The 21,179-nt window shown below is 47.5% G+C and overlaps 2 protein-coding genes across 2 annotated transcripts; both read right to left on the reverse strand.

The window, feature by feature from the left end:
- Positions 1–798: 798 nt before the first annotated feature.
- LOC149340799 (uncharacterized) lies at positions 799–6,125 on the reverse strand. The gene is made up of 2 exons (XM_089551346.1): positions 5,705–6,125; positions 799–3,529 (listed from the first exon to the last, which is right to left on the reverse strand). Exons 1-2 carry the CDS (start codon positions 6,065–6,067, stop codon positions 3,380–3,382), a joined length of 513 nt encoding a protein of 170 aa, XP_089407472.1. The 5' UTR covers positions 6,068–6,125; the 3' UTR covers positions 799–3,379.
- A 1,473-nt stretch (positions 6,126–7,598) lies between these two features.
- LOC149340800 (endothelin-converting enzyme 2-like) lies at positions 7,599–17,348 on the reverse strand. The gene is made up of 5 exons (XM_089551184.1): positions 16,837–17,348; positions 15,194–15,365; positions 11,457–11,840; positions 8,054–8,920; positions 7,599–7,616 (listed from the first exon to the last, which is right to left on the reverse strand). The coding sequence occupies exons 1-5, from the start codon at positions 17,145–17,147 to the stop codon at positions 7,599–7,601; spliced, it is 1,752 nt and encodes a 583-aa protein (XP_089407310.1). The 5' UTR covers positions 17,148–17,348.
- Between the last annotated feature and the right edge of the window lie 3,831 nt (positions 17,349–21,179).

Genomic DNA, 21,179 nt, shown 5'->3' on the forward strand with positions numbered 1-21,179 from the left:
TCAAACTCCTGTATGCACCAATGCAGAACAGGACATCTGATTACATTTCGTGTTTTGTCACTACAAAATGGGCTCGCTTGTTATCATCAAGAAGGTTTACCCAGTTTTTTTAAAGTACTAGTAACACATCTTCAAACTGTTCTATGCATCAACACAGAACAGGACATCTTTTTACACTTCGTGTTCGGCCACTACAAAATGGGCTCGCTCTTATTATTACCATCAAGAAAGTTTGCCCAGTTTATCAAAGTACTAGTCACACACCACAATACCACTGGCTCTGTAGACTGCATTACAAAACGACCATTAGAAATGCTACGAGGCTCCGATGTGAAAGTTTGGATTTCTGAGAGCTAAAAGGGGAGGTAAAATGCAATGAAAGAGAAAGCGAAACAACCACTTTGCGATACATGTCCGGGTGTCATGTCGGCGAATCGAGGCTGCAGCTCGGCGCGGTATGGTTTTAAAGCTAAATGTGTGTGATGTGGGAAACGGTAAACGGGAAACGGGAAACGGTGATGCGGTATGGTTTTTGCGTAGGTCAGCAGGACCAGTAACCCAGCTCTCCCACGAAAAGGGCACGGAGGGTATGCACTAGCGTTGGAGGTATACTGCGGTGACGCGTGGAAAGGTCAGGTGGGTGCATTGACAAGGTAGTTATAAGAAGAAAACGCTTCACCAAAGAACAATGCTTTTCCCTGAATCAAATGTAGATTAAGCATTTCTGAATTAAAGAGTTAACTGCGCGAAAGGTTTAGGACACCAGGGAGACACATTCACGACACTTAGAAGCGCAGACTGACAACTTTATTTTTCAGGAAAACGCAAGCCGTATTTAAGCGCTCTCTGCGACAAGCCGGTACATTGCACAAGCTAAATTCGAAATTATGCCATCTTGGAATTTAACACTAAAGCATGAAAAATGAAAAACATTCAGTATTTACTCACTGATTGTGATTTCCAGTTCCCTTGGGACCAGTCAAGACACTTTTGCTCAAGACACAGCAGTCTGTCTTGTTAGATGTCGTACTTCATGAATTCGGCAAACAGAAAATGAGGGTCTTTTGTCTGACCCTCAGCACCGGCACCGAAAAAACTAACCTGCCATTGCTCAGTATCACGATTTATATGCAATCCATCCGCTGCCCAGCGAGACACGATAAGATTCTTGGCGTTATCTGGCAGTTCACTAAGCAAAGCACCGGGGACATGTGGTGGGCGAATAGGAAAGAAATAAAACTATTTCCATCAATAAAAGGAACCCTTACGAAAATTTTATATCAATAAATATTTCAATTTTTTAAACCACCAGAAGTGTCGGCATATATGGGTTAACGATCCTCACAGTGGATGAAAGTACGCTCGAGAAGCTGGCCCTCCGGTGAAGCAAGGAATTCATGGCTTTATGTACTAAAGTAGTAGGAATGCGAGATTTTCACTCGAGTTTTTTTCTTTTTTGAAGTGTGTGCGGTAATATGAACACAGATGCAAAATTTTCCGAAATTACTAAAGCTGGGAAAAAAAATTTTCGTTCTATACTTAAAGAAAACTATGAAACATTTCTAAGGACTCTGAATGCAAATGGTCATTAGGCACATTCTTTTTTAACACAGAAAAAAGCAAGAAATTTTATATTTGCCGTAAATAAAATTTGCAAAGCCTTTTAAGACAAACCGACATTTTGCATACATCAATATTGACGCAAAACAGTGCATCGGTCTGAGTCACCAAATGTGCCACTGCGGGCTAGGCGAATGCTTGCTTCTTCAGATTTTGTACACTGCACAAGTTTTTGCACGCGTTCCCCCGTAAGCACGTTGCACAGCAGTGTGTAGTACACTTCATAACTGCGACCAAATTCGCTCCTTAACGGTGGGGTAACTTGGGGTAGCTGGTATAGGCGATGGACCTCACCGGTTGGTTAGTACAACGATCTTTGCGTCATGTGAGAAGCTCCAGACGCTTTGTGGGCTTCCAAATACCTGTGGATGTTCGATATTATTCTGCAACATTAGGAAGTAGTCTCCCAACATCAGGAGAGGGACAGGCTGCTTGCTGGGAGATCCTGTGAAATTCGTCTGTAACGCTTCTGTACGTTTATTCCCATTAGGTCCCAAAGCGATTCAGGCTATGAGGGACGCCCTAGTTAAGGGCTCTGGAAACATCGACCACCTCATCATAACGTAGTTTTCAGGTCAATCGAACGCAATTCATATATTTGACGCTACGCATGAAGTATATCAAATTATAGGTGAAAACTCGCATGAAATTGCATGAAATACAGGTGAAAAATGCATCGCTGAGTTGGGCGCTCGTTCTCATGATTGTAGTCTATGACATCGGGACAACGCGACATTCACCACTCACCGATGGTTGTTCCAGGAGCGTCAGCTTTTCGAGGCAAATGTTGGCGGGGTTAATCTGACAACTCCATTATAAACAGTCAGTCACTGAATTTCAAGGCTTTTATGAATTTCTTCTTCAGACAGCTGTACATGGACGGCACATAACAGACCACTGCTGGGCGAAACTTTGCAGGATTGGAAAATTGTGCAAAACCACGAGAAAAACAAAGTGTGGCCTGGCAGACATCGGCTTTATTCTCCTACTTGTTAAATTTTTGAGTTTCCCTGTCCAACGTTCTGAGACAAAACTTTTGAAGACTGAAAAATTGCAAGACACTGTTATGGAAATATTGAACGTAATGGTCCTTTCTTCTGATGTAGCAAAATTTAAAGAGTTTAGATCGATCGCACCGGACAGTTAAGACCCCCATAGGAAACCAATGGGGAACACCTTTGACAATAGTAAAAACGTTAATAGAAAAAAAAATACAAGACTGCAGTCGTGTGATCAGCGGATATAATCTTATAGCGAAATCTTATACTGTATGAAAAAAATTTCGTTCATAAACGGTTTCCTGCTCAAAAATGCTTTTGTCCAGAATTTCTGGGTACGAAATGCTCACAAAACGGCCACGTTCAAAAACGCTTTTTATAAACGATATGCTCCATAAGAAAAAACAAACGAACTAGGGTTGATGTTACGCACAGTATTGGAATACACGCCGCATCGTCGATGAAAGCAAGTGCGCCGGTTACTGACTATCTTGACAATCGACATAGACGCAACTCAATATGACACGCCGTCTGCGCAACACGTTTGGCTACATCAATTCTCGCTCATGACAATGTCCCTGTTACATGTGTTATAGTGCGGATATTACGCTGAAGCAGCAAACTAAAAAAGCATGCAAGCACGCACAGAACCTCGACCTCCTTCACGACAGCGCAGTGGGTTCGTGGGGCAATATTAGTTCGTGATACGAATGCGTCAGTGACTGACGTGCTCATCTAAAATGATGTGTCCAGATGAAAGCCTAAGCCGAGACTGAACAGTTTTCTGCGGTCGCATCTTGTGTACTCAGGTCCGGCCAGGTGAAATTTGTCGCCAGAAGGTTGTTCGCAGTGCACTGGAAAGCCCTTCTGAATGCCGGCATCGTAGGAAGGACCGCGTTGCAATGAGCTTTCTGCAAATATATAAGGAAACAGGAAGCCAGAATTAGGCCACTGACTTCAAGAAATCATTTCAGTTATGAGATATGGAATGGTTCCCATATTCAGGGCTCAGTTCAATTCTGAATTGTCCTGTGTGAGTTTTTCTGTCTCGTGCTTTGTGCCCCTGTAGGCTCCTGACGAACTACCTGTAGTTCGTCATCAGCAGTAGTGTGGTTCTTGGTTTTCTTCTTTCTAGTCACTTATACCTTATCCAAAAAGAAATTGCGGCATTATTTCCAAGCGTTAATACAAAGAAACATTTCCGTATGTTTCCTTGCTTTCGACGACCGTTCACTTTCTTCATAATTAGTACAAATGAAAGTTTTACCAAAATATATGTGTAAAGGGTGCCTTCTAGTTGATGGAATCCCTCAGAAATGGTTCCTCCGTGACGCTCTGACTCCACGCTTTTAATGTATTTCTGGGAACAAATGCAGATTTACTTTCGTTTATTATATCAGCGTGTTTGCAGTGATTGCAGCTTGCTTTCGGCAGTTTATGGTGGTCATTATTTTTCTAGTAGCAGTTCGATAACTGTTTATATGCAAATAAATCTCGCGGACGCGCAGTCCATGTTTAAAACTTTTTCTTTCGTTTAGTTCTGAATTTTGCTTCACTCTATCTGAAATTAGCGGTAAGTGGGATTCCTCAATGTCATTTGCGGCAGCTGACTTTACGCCAAGAATAGAGTCACGTCGACATGAAAGCGATTACTTATACAAACTGTTCCACCTAAGACTGTCCGAAAGTTATAAGAGCTCTTTTTGCGCCAAAGCACTGTCAGTTGTGTAGCGCATCAGAATGCAGCTAGGACGTATTCTGATAAATAAACCACCTTCTCTAACTGGGACCCAAGCCCCCTACCCCCTTCCTCCCCTCCAAATCTGTTAATATGCCGCTGCTTATCTGTATCGGATCCCTAGTAAAAACATCAGCAAACCTATGTTTTTAAGCGTCTATTAGTCTACTTTTTAAGCATATATCTTCTGATTCGTAATGTCTACTTTTTATCCCCAGTTTCTTCGTTCGTGTTGTAAATAGATCCATCAAGTGACCACAGCGTGTGTGTATACATATATTTGAATAGACGCGTCATTAAAACTGCTCGGCGGCTGTTTCTGTCCGCGACAGGTTTCCTGGCAACTTCATAACTCTGAAAAATTGGGTCGGCAACCCCACCTCCACAAGACCGAAAATTCATAGGCAGGTTACGAGTGCGGATTGTTCGAGCATTAGCTAAGACGCGAAAGCGAAGAACATTTCAGAAACACAGTTCAGCCACTCGGTCCACAGCGGCTTCGGGCGCTGCAAAGTTCGCCTAGCCAGCCACCACCGCTGGCGCTCCCGTAAAAACATAACCACACAAAACATAACATAACATAACATAACATAACATAACATAACATAACATAACATAACATAACATAACATAACATAACATAACATAACATAACCACAACCAAACGTAACATAACATACCATAACAAAACATAGCATAACCCCTTAACACACCATGACGTCACGAGCCGACAGTCTTTTTTTGGCATATGAGTTCTGCTACTCACATGTACGAGTCGAGATCGTCATGTGTTTTTTAGCAATACGTGTCCGGATTACAGGGAGTAGGGCTCGTCGAACACATTGTTCTGTCAACAGATGGCGGTGCAGTTGTTAACCAACCATAAATGGCACTACCCTTTTCATTTCATTTCATTTATTTTCCCCTCAGGGCTTTCGCATTACAGAGGGGGTGGGAGAGTGAAAAAAAAACAATACATAGAAGAAAAAGAGCGCTATATATACGAACAATATTGAAAGATGCTAGAGGCAGAGGACGAAAACATTGAGAACAGAAGTACAAAAGTATATTCAGGACGCCACCCGGCGCAATCTCTCTGAGTGGGCGGCACCCTCGGGATATGTGCATGCGCGGCGTGCAGAGGGTCCCAATTTTGTGTTTCTACTGTCACTTTTTAATTTTTGCGCTTTTTTTTGTACGAAGTGCCAACACGGTGTCCACACGATAGAAAGGGGATAGCCACCAAATCATTATCACCATCGCCACCAATCTTATGATATCTTCGCCAAAAAGTTTCGTTATAGGGTAATACTAATTCCGGCACCCCGTCGAGGCACAGGTTTCGCACCTTAAACAAGCGACTGCGGCCAGCCCTGCCACATTCCATGAAGCAGGCGACAAGAAAGAACAGTTTGCTGGGAGGCACTCCATGGAAAGCAGCGGACGCCGGTGGATGGGCAGCTTTGGCAGTCGCCGCGCACTGCAGGGACTCGACAGCGTCAGACGCGGCCCACGCCACTAAGGCGTCGTGTGTCATGTCCAGAGAATCCCTGGGCGTCAATCCCTCGATGCCAACCAATTCCTGCCCAGCAGTGCCGAGATGGTAGGCTGAGGTGGCCAACAGTTCCACCAACGGCAGGATGGGTCCCAGTTCCGCGTTACTGTAAAACTGCATACACATCGTATTAGTTGGGTGGCGATAATTGCGCATCAAGTGGAAGCCATTACTTCTTAGTTGATGTTTTTTGCAGAGAGATTTAACTTTATAACCAAGCAATATTAATATCTAGACCCAGGGATAGCAAGGCTAACTGATAAAACCGGCATTTTAGGATAGGAACCGTGGCGAATGTTGCGAAGTTAGTGACATGACAGTAGCAACTACAACAGAGAAAATTAGAAATTAACAAGGTCTAGTATAGCGGCGCTCGTTAAAATTGGACCGTGGACCTGATCTCTTGTGGTAAAATTAAAACAGTGGGCACTGCGCATGCCCAGAACCCTAAGCACGCTTCGCCTATTTCTGTGCTTGTAGCGCTAACCCACTTTCGCCAGTTAAAAAGAGCTACGCTAAGGTTACTTCATCGAAGGTTTACATTACTCCTAACAACAATCCCTTGATTTGAGTTCGGAAGAACGCTTGAGTTTTTAAATCTTGGTCAGTTTTAGTTGGCCATCCTGTGTATTGGTTGGTTGTATTTTGCGAGTTCCTCTACCACTGGATTAATGGAGTGATGAGCGACACTGCGCTATGTTTTGCGCACTTTCGTTCGCATTTTTTCGCTGTCATTTGCCGAGTTTGGAAGACATCAGCAACAGCCGCATTTCGATCAAGACAAAATGCGAGGAGGCCGGTGTGAACATGTTTCTGCTTACTTTAAACAACTTCAGGTTTTCTTAACTAATCTGGAGCCCTTCACAATGGCAATGACTCAGAAGCCAGAGTGCTGATTTGACACTTACCATGCCGTTATTGTGTTTTAAGGTAATTAAAATTCCAATTATTCGCCGCGAATTGCACGAAGATGATTGGTACTAAGGTTTAACGACCCAAAGCGACTCTGGCTATGAGGGACGCCGTAGTGAAGGGCTCTGGAAATTTCAGCCACTTGCTGTTCTTTAACATGCACTGACATCTTAGTCTTACGGGCCTCTAGAATTTCGCCCCCATCGAATTTCGGCTGCCGCGGCCGGGTTCGAACTTGCGTCCTTCGGGTTAGCAGCCGAGCATCATAACCACTGAGCCGCCGCGGCGGGTTCATGAAAATGCAATAACTAGAAGAATAACAATGTAGTGGAGTGCATTTGGCAGGTCCTCTCAGATGATGAGTACCAGTTTATTAATATTCCTCAAGAGAAAAGTATATAACAGCTGTATCTTTAAGAGAACAGTATATAACTGCTGTATGTTACCTTCGGCTATGGGGCAGAAACATGGCGTCTAACCAAAATAGTTCAACTTAAGTTGAGGACAACGCAGCCAGCTATGAAAAGGAAAATGATAGATGTGACGCAAAGAGACAGGAAGAGGGCACAGCGGGTGAGGTAGCAAACGCGGGTTAATGACATCGTAGCGTAAATGAAGAAGAAGAAACGGTTTTGGGCAGGGCATGTATTGCGACGGCAAGGTAGCCGATGGTCGTTAAGGGTAACGAACTGGGTGCTAAGAGAAGGCAAGCGTGGCAGGGGGTGGCAGGAAGTTAGGTGGACGGATGTGATTAAAATGATTGCGATTAATGAGATTAAGAAGGTGGCCCCAGCTGACACAAGACAGGGTTAATTGTAGAGATATGGCAGAGGCCTTAGTCCTGCAGTGCTCGTGGTTAGGCTGATGATGATGCTATTGTCAGGTTATCGGTAAGTAAACGTTTAATCGACGCTACAATGCTTTCATGGCTAATATGTATATAATTGCAAGCATTATGGCTTGACTAAGCAGCGCTCTTTAAGGCCTCTCGTTTCATACGGGATGCATGTATCCACGAAAAAGCATTGAAGGAATTGCGATGGTTCAGCAGCGATCTACTGATTAGTTTGACGCTTACTCCCAGTGAAACCGGCTGTCAAGGATGTTTTAGACGTTTTAACATTCCGATCGTTGCCAAAGCGACGACGTCCTTGAGCACCAATCCCAGTGGTCTAGCGTGCAGCCAGAATAGTGGGTAAAGCGCGCCGTCGTGCCTGCTGTTCCTCTTACCGCGAATTGGTCGTTGTAAAGGAGGATGGTCTGAAGAAGCACTTGGACGTCGGAGGCCATCTGCGTCCCGGCGGTAGCAAGCGACACGGCCAGTGGGTGATCCGGCACCATCAATGGCGGAACGAGATAGGCGTAGCTTAGTGTGACCTCCCGGATAACCAGGATGCGGTAGGCGGCTTCCGTCGACGTGCCCGGGAGGTGGTAGAAACTTAGCTGCGGTCGGCGCAGAGACTTCTTCCACAAGCGCATCGCCGCTTGCGAAGCGCGCCTGTAGTGGTCGAAGTAGCTCCCGTTACCAGCGTTGACGGGAATAAAGTCGTAGATTTGGTCCAGCGTCGACCAATCCACGCTCATATTCAGTGCGTTGATAGCCAAGTGTGACGTGGCCTCTGTAGCCTGGACTGCTAGTTCGGGGCTGTACACTCTTATGATCTTGACGGCCGAGCGCAAGAGCAGGCTGAGTACGTGCCACGCGCGGGACTTGCTCTTTACGTAGTCAGACTGCACCTTCCAGCTCACCAGGGGCATCAGGTGGCTGACGGACGCAAGGCAGTCGCGGGACTTGCGTTTTAAGGCAGGCAGCAGGCTGCCCATGTCGACGTGCATGGCATGGTCCAGGTGGCTGGCTAGCACGGGTGACACTGTCCAGACCAAGTAGGCGCCAAGGTAGAGCTTGAAGCGCTTGAGCGCACCATCGTCGCTTAGATGTTTCTCGTCAATGGCGCTGAATAAGCCCGGCTGCATGTCGACGATCGTGTCATCGATCCAGAGCTGCGAGTCGTCTGGAAGGTGGCCGTTGATGGCCAGCCTCAAATCGTAGTCGCTTAGGTTCACGTACCCGGGAACTCTGTACCTTGCCCTGCCATGCTGAACAGCAAAATAAAAAGATCCCACAAGGTTAAGATTTAACAACCCGAGAATTATGCAGTTAATCTTGCTAGAGCATTCAGAGCAGTGAAAGGCCGTCTCTTAAGCTTGAGTAGTAAAGTTATTCAGCGAGGCATACATGTTTAACTTGTAATGAATCCTTGGTACATGGGTATAATTCACTGGCATCACAACCATTTGTTAGCTATACAAACCTGGCTGCAGATAACTTGAGTAGCACTGTCAGCCATGCGTTTTTCGGACTAAATTGGCGTAAACACCATTTAGAAACCCAAAAACCAGGCGTAATTTCTTTTTCACTGGATAGGGATGCCACCCACCAAATTTCCACGACAGGAATTGAGCAAGTGGTCTTTTAACATGTTTTGAAGAATGGCCGGCGAGCAGCTCTGACATACAAATCCGCAGCTTTGTCATCGAGTAACTTCTCCAAGAAAGAAAAAATATAAGATGTAAGCTTAGCGGCTAAGTGCATTAATTAGCGCAAGCTGATTAACATAAAAGGTCGAGAGCTCTGGAGTGGCACGCCTATTTTGATATTTCACAGCGACTGCCCGCTTGCGCTTCTCACACGCACACGCACATACTCGGCCTTCTTACGCATGCTGTCTTCGGTTCGATCGCGTTCCCGGCTTAATTCACGAACTCTAGGGCCCGTTGGCACGAAGCAAATAGTCTAGTTCCCAATGTCGTGTTATTCGCGGTCTAAGCCCTCCGATGATTTTGAGGGAAGGAAAGGCGAAGAACTGGCTAACTGGGTCAGTCACCTCACTCGCCTTGTAGTTGGTGTCCTCCTGCAAATTGAGGCAGTTTTGCGCCTTTCCTTTTCTCATAACTAACGGAGGGTTTAGACAGCCTTGATTCCGATGAAAGGATATGCTCTCTAACCACATAACCACAGAACATAACCAGCTCTCTGCTTCAGTAGACACACAATCGTAGTTTGAGGTGTGTGGCGGTGGCGTACACATAACGCGTTACACGGCTGCCGTTGTACCCTCTAAATTACTTCGACTAAATGGCTTGAACAAACTTACTACAGCTTTCTCTGTGAAATCGATATGCTTTTCGCTGCCAAAAAAAAAAAAACTGGCTGTGGCTTAGCTTAATTAAGCTTGGTAATTGCGAAGCAATACGATAGGTTCCGCTGCATATTTAGCACGCCGCTTGGAAAGTCGTTCTTATCGTTCTTCTGCTGTCTCCGCAGCTCGCTGATGCTTCCTCTTTGCATTCTGCCGAAGTTTCTTGCTTGCTTGAGGCGGCATCTGACAGGCTTGACGAGAGGAGCGAACCGGCGTTCGTGCCTGCCAGCCTCGAGCTGCGACGGCGCGAGATGGGGCCCCGTTTTTTTTTACGCAGATGGTATGACGTCACTACGCGCGCGGCGCCCCTGGTGAGAGGAGCGAGAGTTAGGCCGCCGTTAGTGCCTACCAGCCTCGCGATGCTACGACGCGAGATGGGGCCCCGTTTTTACACAGATGGTATGACGTCATGCCAAAGGCCATGCCAAAGGTCAAGTGGTGCCTACCACCGCCTCGCGCTGGAACGGGCTGAGGTGGTAGCTAAAGTAGTATTTCTTCGCAATAAAAAGAAAACTGCTACGTGGAAACTGGGAGGCAGATTGCCGAGCAGACGACACCGCCGTGGTGGCTCAGTGGTTATGGCACTAGGCGGCTGACCCGAAAGATGTGGGTTCGATCCCGGCCGCGGCAGTCGAATTTCAATGGAGGCGAAATTCTAGAGGCTCGCGTATTGTGCGATGTCAGTGACGTTTAAGAATCCCAAGTGGTCGAAATTTCCGGAGCCCTTCAATACGGCGTCCCTCAAAGCCTGAGTCGCTTTGGGACGTTAAACCCCCTAAACCATGAAACGTCACGTAGAAGCCATGCGCTGACCCTGACCAAAAGTGAAACTGATGGTAAAAAATAGCCTTCAAGAATAACGCTCGGCTTTGACTGCGTATTTTCACTACTGCGCTCCTTACTTCATCAAAAAGATGACGAACTAGTACAGTCCCAATGACATTTATTATGTGACAGCACCCACGCACTGCGGTTGTCTGCTTTCTGTGTTATTGTGCAGTTTAGTGCAGCAAACATTGTACCTCCATGGTAGAGCAGGGTTTTCTCGTTCAAGATTGGCTCTTAACTGCGCAAAAATAAGTCTTTTAGACAACAGCTGAGACTAATACCTAAATATGGATCTTCTCGTGTGCCTTGATTTTGTAGACAATGTGTACATAATAACAGTACAAGTGCCTTCCATTGCCTGTAGAATGACTTTGGAGAGACATCAGTAAACGTCGCATAGGAACGGTCAGCCTGGTGAGAACAAGGCGGGTCCCATTGGAGATGCAATTAAGGCTCGCTGTACGTTAAACCAGTACGGCTGGAGCCACTACAAAAAATGACTGGTTCCTTAAATTGATTTTACTGGTTAAGCAGATGCCACCCCTGAGGGGTCCCTGGTGACTTTTACGCTCTTAAAGTTCCCAAAGGCGATACAAAATTCCCACCTGCAACACCTTCTTGAACTGCTGGTGAGTCTTCATAACGTCTTCAATCATGCCGCTGTAGGACTTGCCGATACCTCCGACCACTTCGGCTGCTCGGCGCAAGTGGCGATGCAAGGCGTCCCGTTCTTCAAGTCGTTTCAGGTCACTCGACCAGCCGGTATAGCGTGTGTCCAGGGCCATGTACAGCGTGTTCTCTGTCGGTTTCGACGGGTGACGGCCTACGACAAACTGCCACAGCGTTGGCATGCCAAAGTCCAACGACAGCTTCACAAGCAGGTCGAGCAACTGCTGTCGGGTGACTGCGCTCTTCTGCGGCCACGACAAGCCCACGTCCTGGAGGAACTGCCTGAGTGCCTCGCCACCTTTTGACGCAGACTCTGTTCCCTGTATGAATGAAGTAGATCGCCCTGTCATTACATATACGATAATTTTGGGTGAGCCATTTTATTATCTTTCTTCCACCAAATTCAATGATGCAGGTTTTTTGCAAAAACTCAGCTAAAGAAGGGACTGTTGCCCTTTTTCTTTCAAGGAATGTCATAGCAGCAATGAACAAGGCTCAACTTAACGAGAAGGACTCGCGATATGTGAAATGTTGGTTTATTGGTTTATTGGTTTATTGGGGTTTAACGTCCCGAAGCGACTCAGGCTATGAGAGACGCCGTAGTGAAGGGCTCCAGAAATTTCGACCACCTAGGGTTCTTTAACGTGCACTGACACCGCACAGCACACGTTTCTGAAGTTTCCACCAGACGAGTTCCATAATTCCATACGTTTCCATGAGAAATTTTATGGTGTCACTGTGGAGCATATGGAGTAGGTATGGACCGGGAAGTAGGTATGGAAACTTACAGACTGGACTCCAGATGACATCATATACACTGTATGGAAATCGTGTAGAAATTAAGCGGAAAGCTTATGGACTCCGTACAGACAAAGTATAGATTTTGATACATATTTCCATATCTTATCGACTCTATATTCCCGTAATTCCATACGAGCGGCTCATTTGTAAGGTTTCAGTAAACATTGTCAGAAAGTTCACAGCGGCAATTATTGCTTGCACGTTCGTGCGACTCCTACCGCGGCCTCACTAGTCAACTGCAGTGACTTTGCTAACCGGAATAACTCGGTCTCGAACGTGTGGCCGAAGGTGCATGCATGCCCGCCCCTTCCTACAGTGCGTTAGCCCCGCAGCGCGCTACGACCAGCACGACGTTCCCTCAGAAGCAGACCCCCTCACCCGCAGCCACCTTTCCGCTTATCCACTGCCGCAAGCTTTCTTTCGGGGGTAATGGAATCTAGTGTCCTATTCATTTAAGCATGAAATGCTTTTATATGGCGTTGCTGGAGCGCCGCGGGTGGCGTTCTTCCTAGTGACGTGGTCGGCTAAGCGAGCACGTGGCGAGAAGGAACCTTCGCCCTGTGCTGTAATTAGGGCTTTTTGAGGAACTCAAATGGCGCAGTAGCTGTTTCACTTCTACGTGGACACCTCAACGGCGCAGGGAAGGAAGGGATGAAGGTGGGGCTTACAGAAGAAAGAGAGAGAGAAAGATGTACCGCAGTGGAGGGCTCCTGAATAATTCCGACCACCTGGGGATCTTAACATGCGATGACATCGCACAGCACAAAATAGGTGCCTTTTTATGTTTCGACTTCATCGAAGCGAGGCCGCTGTCTGTAGTACTGTAGACACAGGTAGCCCCAACGGCGCATGTGCTGTTCTCGTGACGAGTGAGCGAGCGAGCGAATGAATGAATGAATGAATGAATGAATGAATGAATGAATGAATGAATGAATGAATGAATGAATGAATGAATGAATGAATGAATGAATGAATGAACTTTACTCCCTTCATCATGGGGCCTCACGGCCTGGGCGCAGACATTAGGAGGGTGTGCCTCTCAGCCGGCTCTCAGCACCAGAGACCGCGGCGAAAGCCTTGTAGTAAGCTGTTTCCGCCTGACGGATATGAGTCTTTGCTGATCCGGGTCGTGCGTCCGGATCAGCTCTTCCAATGTGGCAAGGTCTGGGATGCTATGTGATTTAGCCCCAGGAGAATCCTGACACTCCCAAATTACGTGATTTTGCGAAGTCATTCTGTGACAGCTACTGCAGAGCTCAGGCTCCCCAGTGCAGTGTAAAGTACGAGTATAAGGTTTAGGGTATAAATATTTGAATAGGTTTTAGGCGCAAAAAATAGACAGACACATAGGTAGGTAGCAGGACGAAGAAGTTGAATAGGTTTTAGGCGCAAAAAACAGACAGACACATAGGTAGGTAGCAGGACGAAGCGCCATGGACGAAGCGCCATGGCGCTTCGTCCTGCTACCTACCTATGTGTCTGTCTGTTTTTTGAGCCTAAAACCTATTCAAATATGAACCGAAACCAACTAGCCCAGCAGCAAGTGCTCTTAGATTAGGGTATAAAGTTTCGATTACAAAAAGGATCTGTTGACCTGAAGCCTGCACTCCTTTGGAGTGAGTGAGCTATCCTGAAGTGAGAGTCTTCTCCGGGAATTATATATCCCATCAGCTCTGGAAGTGCCCCTGAGTGGGAATAAAGACCCTCTCATAACGTATAAATAAATAACTGAAACACTTAGACTAGATAGGAGAAAACGAGCGAGCGAACAGAGAGCACCGCGCACGTTGCGTAATCCGCGCTCCCGCGGCTAACTCGTTTTGTGCGGAGGCATGTCGCCATCTCTCGGCGCAGTGCGGAACCCCTTGTAAGCAGTGAGGGCGGCAGAAGGTGGCGTTCTTGAATGAACGTTGCACCCATGGAGGAAGTAATGAATGGTTGCACTTGGGTTGCACCTTAGGGTCTGCCACCGAGCAACGCTGTGGACAGACGGTTGTGTTTGGCCGAGACGAGATGTTGCAACTAGGTTCAGTCTCTAGAATTTGCTATGATGATACTGCAGTAGAGTTTCTTAATATAAACAGGCTGAACCTTATGCCGTTACACTTGATCACGCACTTGATCCACCACGGAGAGATGTAGGAATGCTGGGAAGAAGAGGTTTCTTACTTGCCTTGGCTATTTTTGGGCATAAAAGGTGGATTCAGCCGTAAAAAAAAATATGATTCTTTTGGAGGCAAACCTTGAAGAAATGCTGCGAAAGTTTTCACACCAGCTTAACACCGTGCTTTCACTTGCGTCAAGTCTACTGCAGAAGCGAAAAACGAAGAATCGAAATAATCTGCGCACCGAAGAGAAGAGCGGCGCAACTACCAGTTTCCAGGTACAGTTAACGCTTTCGGCCTTGCAGTTGCCAAACCAAACACGAAACTTCGTTTCCATCTTCGTGGCATTCCTGCCGTTGCTAAATAGTGCTCTTTAAGAAACTCGCATAGACGGTGGCTCCAGCTTTCCCTCCAGGTACCGTTTAGAGCCTCTATCGGTACTGCAATGCATTTCATGCATGCACTTACTCTCGAGTCTCGACCAATAAAAAGAGAGGGGGCAATTTTACTGTATCGTGCGGCTCTTACAAGTAGCCCTATGAAGCATTTTATCGTAGTATGATGTTAAACTAATCAGACGAGCTCTCGATGTATGCGTGGAAACCGGTTACTGTTACAACAGAAATCTAAGGAACTGCGCTAAGTGATGCAGGAAGGATGAGCAAGCCTCTTGTGCTGCCCACGCAGGCTGCGCAACGCAAGAAAAGTAAACACAGAAACAAGAACATTGGAGCACCGTCAAAATCAGAAAGTCATCACGAACACACCTCTTTGATGCACTGCAGCAGCATAGAGGATGCTTTGTCCAGCGCCGTCCTTGGCTTTCGAGGGATAGTGCGTTTCAGGAGGTTCCACACGAACATGTCCTTAAAACGGTCAGCGTATTTCTTGATGGGTGGCGTCTCGTTCTGGCGTTTGTTCCAGCCATGGCAGACGTGCCTGCAGAGCAGATCGATCGAGAACCGGAGAGAGCAGTATTTATTGACGGTGCAGTCGGACTGGCCCGTGGAATTTAGTTGGAGGGGGCTCGTCTCGCTGGCACCACTGAAAAATGCACGAGTGCCAAAAGCCAAGTAGCGATAGCGTCTAGAGCACTGGTCAGAAGTAATAAGGTTAAGTAACCTTCCTTTAACGCGATAGCGTCAAGGGTAAATTTCAGTGGAAAACTCGGCGTCGTCGTCGGCGGCGGCGTGAGTGAAAAATTCCCAGAGAAGCAACCTAGAAGCAACCTAGCAACCGCTTTCCTCCTTGAAATAAAATTGAGGCTTGTAATGCGTCTCTGTCATCAACAATTTCAGATCAGTTTCCTGAGGATAGCGCGAAAGTGCTTCGACTTGCCGTCACTGGATGGAGCCACAGTGTATACGTCCACACGTCCACTTAACTAGGGGACTCTACAGTGCGGCAGATTAAAACTTTGAAGACGCTTAAGGGTTGCCTTAAGAGTAGAATGCGGTAGCGTTATTGGACCGCCGCTGCTAATCGGCAGCCGCTATCTGCAACCGCACGCGGGAGGGGGGTGGGGAGTGGCTCCGCTTTCTCCTCAGATGGACGGGATCGCCAGCGCCCCTCAGCGAACTCTACGACGGATGAAAAGTTTCCGCCAGACAGACGAGACCTAATGTCAAGTAACGCATCACCACGTGGCGCACGCACGGCGCTCTGCGGCGGGTTTATAACTCTCTCTCTTTCCCCGATTAATGATGCCCGAATTACACCTTACACATCGATACATCGCACGTACACACGCATCGAGCCGCTCAAGTAGAACCAATCATCTCAGAAATCGAATTAATCTGGTTGAATGACCTAATCACGAATTAGCATTGTCATAACTATGCACGCATCAGTACACGCCCTTAAGACATCACTGCAAGTCAAAGACCACAGCGCATTCGCCAGGTCAACCACTATGCCGCTTAAACTGACGAGTTTTTGTGGCGTATGGGTAGCGTGCTTGTCACGCAATGCAACGGTACCGGGTCCGAATCCCGCCTAATTTTTCTCAGTTTATTTTTCACCACTATTTCTTTGCATATGTAAACGTCCTTAAGACATTTGCGACCAATCCGAGCAAGCTATCAATTTATGTCTTTCACCATGCAGGTTTCGCTCGTTGGCGGAGCAGCATATACATACAGGAAGCAGGAGTGTCATCGCACGGAGCTGTTTGTTTCACCCGCGCTCGGTCATGGTTGTGATGTCACGAACCGGCCGGTTAGGCTTAAGCTTTCAGCCACATTGCCGGTAACGCCGACACTGGTTTTTCTGCGACACAGGGCCTTTAACGCTAGTGCATTAGAAGTGCCATAGTTGCGCCGTTTACAGCGGACACAACGCAGAGAGCAATGAAGAGCAAGGCGAGCGTGTATACGCGCAAGCGAACGCAACCGCGCTCTGGGTCACATACCGGTAGAAGTCGTCACACGGATGCACGCTGCTGTCGATGGATGCCAGGAGGTCTCGCTCGAGGGAGTAACAGCCACCTGGTCTGCGGCAGAGGCCAGCCCTGGCGAACAACATGGCGGGCGCCACGAACAGTGCCACAGATGTCAGAGACGCGGTGGCCACCACGAATGCCGCGTACAGTGGCACGGATTGCAGGCTGGATCTGTCAATGGGCGGTGGGAGATCGCCGCTGCTAAGTGGTGCGAGCAGCTGTGTGCTGGAGAACGGAGCCGGAGACTTTCGCAACGGCAGTGCTCCCACGACCGACCACATCGTGCGCGGTCTCCACTTCTTCTGCCTCAACGCCTGTTCCGTGCCTTGTTCTTCTTCCTTCAATTTAATCTGGGATATTTATGTGCCACTGCAACCAATGAAGAAAACAAATATTGAGTGAACGAATAGTTTGAAGGCAATAACTTCTTGACTTAAAGATTGCATTACTTAATATCCTCTAAAAGGTCTTTTTTTTTTTGCAGCTTCCTTGTCGTAATAGTACCATAGCCGCAAGTTAAAACTCCGAAACTCGCCCTACTCTTTCATTCTTCTGACGCTTCCTTGCCGAAAGCTTGGTCGGCACTCGCTGCTGAGTCTTTGCGCCTGCGTCGTTGTGTATGGCCGTTGCGACACATACTGCTTAGGTGGTCTTGCCATTGAAGCTGTCCTGCATCTGGTTAAGCTAGGTGATCGCATTTATGTGGTCTTGTCTCGATATCAAGGGCATCGTCATTGGAATCGTTTCTTAACACTCTATTCCGCCCTTGGCTGCGCGACTAGCAGGGTTCCCGCCGATTCTGGGCGTTCCCATTTCTCTCTCCGCCGCACAGCTCGTGAGTCTGCCGGGCTTCGTATCTCTATGACATTTGAAGCAGCCACTAAAGATGTTTATTAGATAAGCGGTTTATTATTTCTAGCACATCACGTCACCACATCGAACAACGCGCTACACATGGGTGAAGAGAAAGAAAGACCTAGAGGCTGGCGCGGGCGCGCGCCTGGCGCCGAGGAAAGTAACAATAATGGACACCGTGTTTCGTCTCCTAACCTCCTACCTGTCTCTCCACCGCACGTGTTCCTCCTCCACTCATCCCCGCGGCTACGCAAACATCGCGTGAAATTGCTGTATGTTTGTGCACGTCATTGGAAAGGTCATATCAAGTGCTTTTTAATTACGTGAGGTTCGTGCGCCCTTGTGGCAATTTCAAGGGATTTGAATCACCGCATTTCACGTGGACTTGGCCAGTTTGGTGGCGCTCTTTATGTTCTGAGCTATACGTCGAGAAGTATGTTACGGACTCGTATTATGATGCCAGCGTCGTGCTCTCATATAAGGGGAAGAGAATCCGAGCGGAGAAGGTAAGAACGTTTTAAACATCAACGCAAATAAGCATGGCGCTTCGAAAGCGAAGGCGCCGAGGCCGAGCGAAAAGGAACGCCAAGGAGATATCTGCCTTCGCACTCGAGTGGACGTCCCATTCGCCAGTCGGTTTGATTTCCGACAGAGTAAACAATCTTCCGCACCTATAGATGAATCGTGCAGTAGGTTTGACCCACGATACGCGAAAGCTGTTGAAAATTTTTACATTTGGCAGGAACCAATCTCGGCATGCCTATATTCATTTATTGGTCGCCGTTCCTTAAAGTTGCTTTTTTGAAATAAAGCAAGTATTATCACGCACTCAAATATCTATTTGCTGATTGCCTTATGTTAATCCGATGGCGGCAAATACGGGCAACAGAAACCGTTGAAAAACAGGAACCGAGCTTTCTCAGGTTCTCAACACCACCCACGTGATCCGCAGCAGAGCGAGGCACAGAAAAGGCATGAGTGAATAGGACACTCTCCGACTTGTCAAGGCCTTTGCTATTAACCGCATTCAGTGCAGCCTTCCCTACCGCCGCCTCACCAAAAGCAACCAATTCAAGGCTGAGGTCCTAATGCGCACATTCTTCAAAACCGCTCTCGGACTCCCCATGTACAAGTCAACATCTCTATTGGTGACTCTGGGCATCTACAACACTTTCGATGGAATGCGGGATGCGGTCTACTCCTGCCAACGCACAGAAATACTATCCTCCACCATCTGTCCCTACCTCTGCCCAAGCCCTATTCCCAGACACATGCACCATGAACTCCAAAAGGCCAGGAGTCAAGCGCGACTCCGGCGTCTGCGAAGGCAGTTCGGGCACGATTCCGCCGCTGTCTACTGACATCTCCTCCTATGACCACCCACAGACTTTTGCCTGTGTTGCCGTAAACAGCACCTACACTCCACTTCTGGCAGCCTTTGTCGAGATCCAGAGCCAACCGCCGCTGAAGAGATCGCCCTCCCTGGTCATAAAAATGAGGGACACTCACTCCAACAGCGCTCACATATTTCTACTATCAAGCCGCCTGTCGAGCGTATACAAGCGGCCGTGTCCCACGGTAGGCGCTACGCATCCTGGGACACACTGTCTACCAAGACCACGTCATCAGCTGGGTCCCCGACTACGAGGACCTTTATGGCAACGGCTGGGCGTATACCTTAGCTCGAAAATATACTCATCAAGAGGGGCCATCCCATCATGCCCTGTGCTTCCTATCTTCCCACTTCACCAGCAGGCTTGAAACCCAAAGCCTCAATAGACCCCTATACCTCCTCCCTCATACCTCCCACTCCTCTGAAGACTCCTGTCTCTTAAGCCGTCTTCAAACAAACGCCTACACTATTTACATCGCCAACAAGGACGAGGAGAAGAGAGACAACAAGAACACTACTAACAACTGATGCTTTATTGCAAGCGGAGCATATAAAGAAAAGCGGTTCTATCGCAAGCGCAAAACCGTCAAACCACAACAAAAACAAAAACACGTTTACGAATATATGTCAAAGATGAAAAGACACGGAAGCTAGAAATTTTAGAAAGGCAACCTCCTTGTCTAGGAGGAATATCAAAGCCACACTGACAAATTCATCGCCCATTTTGTGTATCGCAACTACTTCTGCGATTTCTTTCACGTAACTTTTCATGCGTGCTTTTGTTTTTGTTAAGGTTTGACGGTTTTGTGTTTATGATAGAAACGCTTCTATTTATATGCTCCGCTTGCAATAAAGCTTCAGTTGTTAGTAGCGCTCTTGTGGTCGTCTCTCTTCTTCTCGTCCCATCTTGTGGGCCAAATTCATGAAGTGCAAAACCAACTAGCCCAACTTCATGCGTTGACGATTTACATCGCCTACACCCGACACTTCACGAAGACAAATGTCCATGATGCGGCGACACCCCAACTCTAACACTTATCACATCGACATGTCCCCTAAAACCCCACCATCTAAAGCCGCGTAATACGGCCCTGGAGCTGCGGGAGGCGAAGCTGACCAGCGCACGCCTCGATGACCAGGCAGCGCTCCTTCTCATCGCCAGAAGGTCGACAGGAGCCTCTGGAGCCTTGTACTGAGGGCCCACTCGCATGCACTCCAGCCACGATCCTCATCAATAAAAGTTCACTCTCACTCACTCACTCACTCACTCACTCACTCACTCACTCACTCACTCACTCACTCACTCACTCACTCACTCACTCACTCACTCACTCACTCACTCACTCACTCACTCACTCACTCACTCACTCACCTACTTCACTCACTCACCTACTTCACTCACTCACTCACTCACTCACTCACTCACTCACTCACTCACTCACTCACTCACTCACTCACTCACTCACTCAGTCATTCACTCACTCACCTACTCCACTCACTCACTCACTCACTCAGTCACTCACTCACTCACTCACTCACTCACTCACTCACTCACTCACTCACTCACTCACTCACTCACTCACTCACTCGCTGGTTCACTCAATCACTCGTTCACTCAATCACTCGTTCACTCACTCATTCATTCACTCACTCACCAGCTTCCATCCATACTCAATGAACCCAGAACACACCACTATCGCATGGCCCGCATAAACCGAGTGTCGAACCGAAGCTGAATCCGAAGTGCGAGCGCACTTAATTCGCATTTGGCCCTAACACGCTAAATCATCCGTCATTTTTTTCTTCTATAGGAAAAGTAGTCTGATAAGTAAAAAAATACTATGTCAGTCCGAACAACCGCAAACACCCGTGCCCCTTGTAAGCCAGTGAGTCGACCAACAACAGCGGAGTGGAGTGGAGTGAGTGAGTGAGTGAGTCAGTGGAGTGGAGGCGGTGGAGTGAGTGTCAGTGGAGTAACAAGCCACCGTTTAAGGGCTCGATTCAGAGCGTGGACTTTGTTCTGCTAGTTATCTCAGTTTGCGCCGTTTGTTACATTATCTCCCAC

This window comes from Amblyomma mixtum, chromosome 6, assembly GCF_055824585.1.
Source record: "Amblyomma mixtum isolate Tamu chromosome 6, ASM5582458v1, whole genome shotgun sequence".
Taxonomy (NCBI): Eukaryota; Metazoa; Arthropoda; class Arachnida; order Ixodida; family Ixodidae; genus Amblyomma; species Amblyomma mixtum.

Coding starts and splice junctions, on each gene's coding strand:
- LOC149340799 (XM_089551346.1), bottom strand. CDS start 6,067: ATGCGCAATTATCGCCACCCAACTAATACGATGTGTATGCAGTTTTAC. Junction 3,530..5,704: donor GCCGCAGTCGCTTGTTTAAG/GTGCGAAACCTG, acceptor ATATATTTGCAG/AAAGCTCATTGCAACGCGGT.
- LOC149340800 (XM_089551184.1), bottom strand. CDS start 17,147: ATGTGGTCGGTCGTGGGAGCACTGCCGTTGCGAAAGTCTCCGGCTCCG. Junction 15,366..16,836: donor CCGTGTGACGACTTCTACCG/GTATGTGACCCA, acceptor TCTGCTCTGCAG/GCACGTCTGCCATGGCTGGA. Junction 8,921..11,456: donor AGTTCAAGAAGGTGTTGCAG/GTGGGAATTTTG, acceptor TTTGCTGTTCAG/CATGGCAGGGCAAGGTACAG.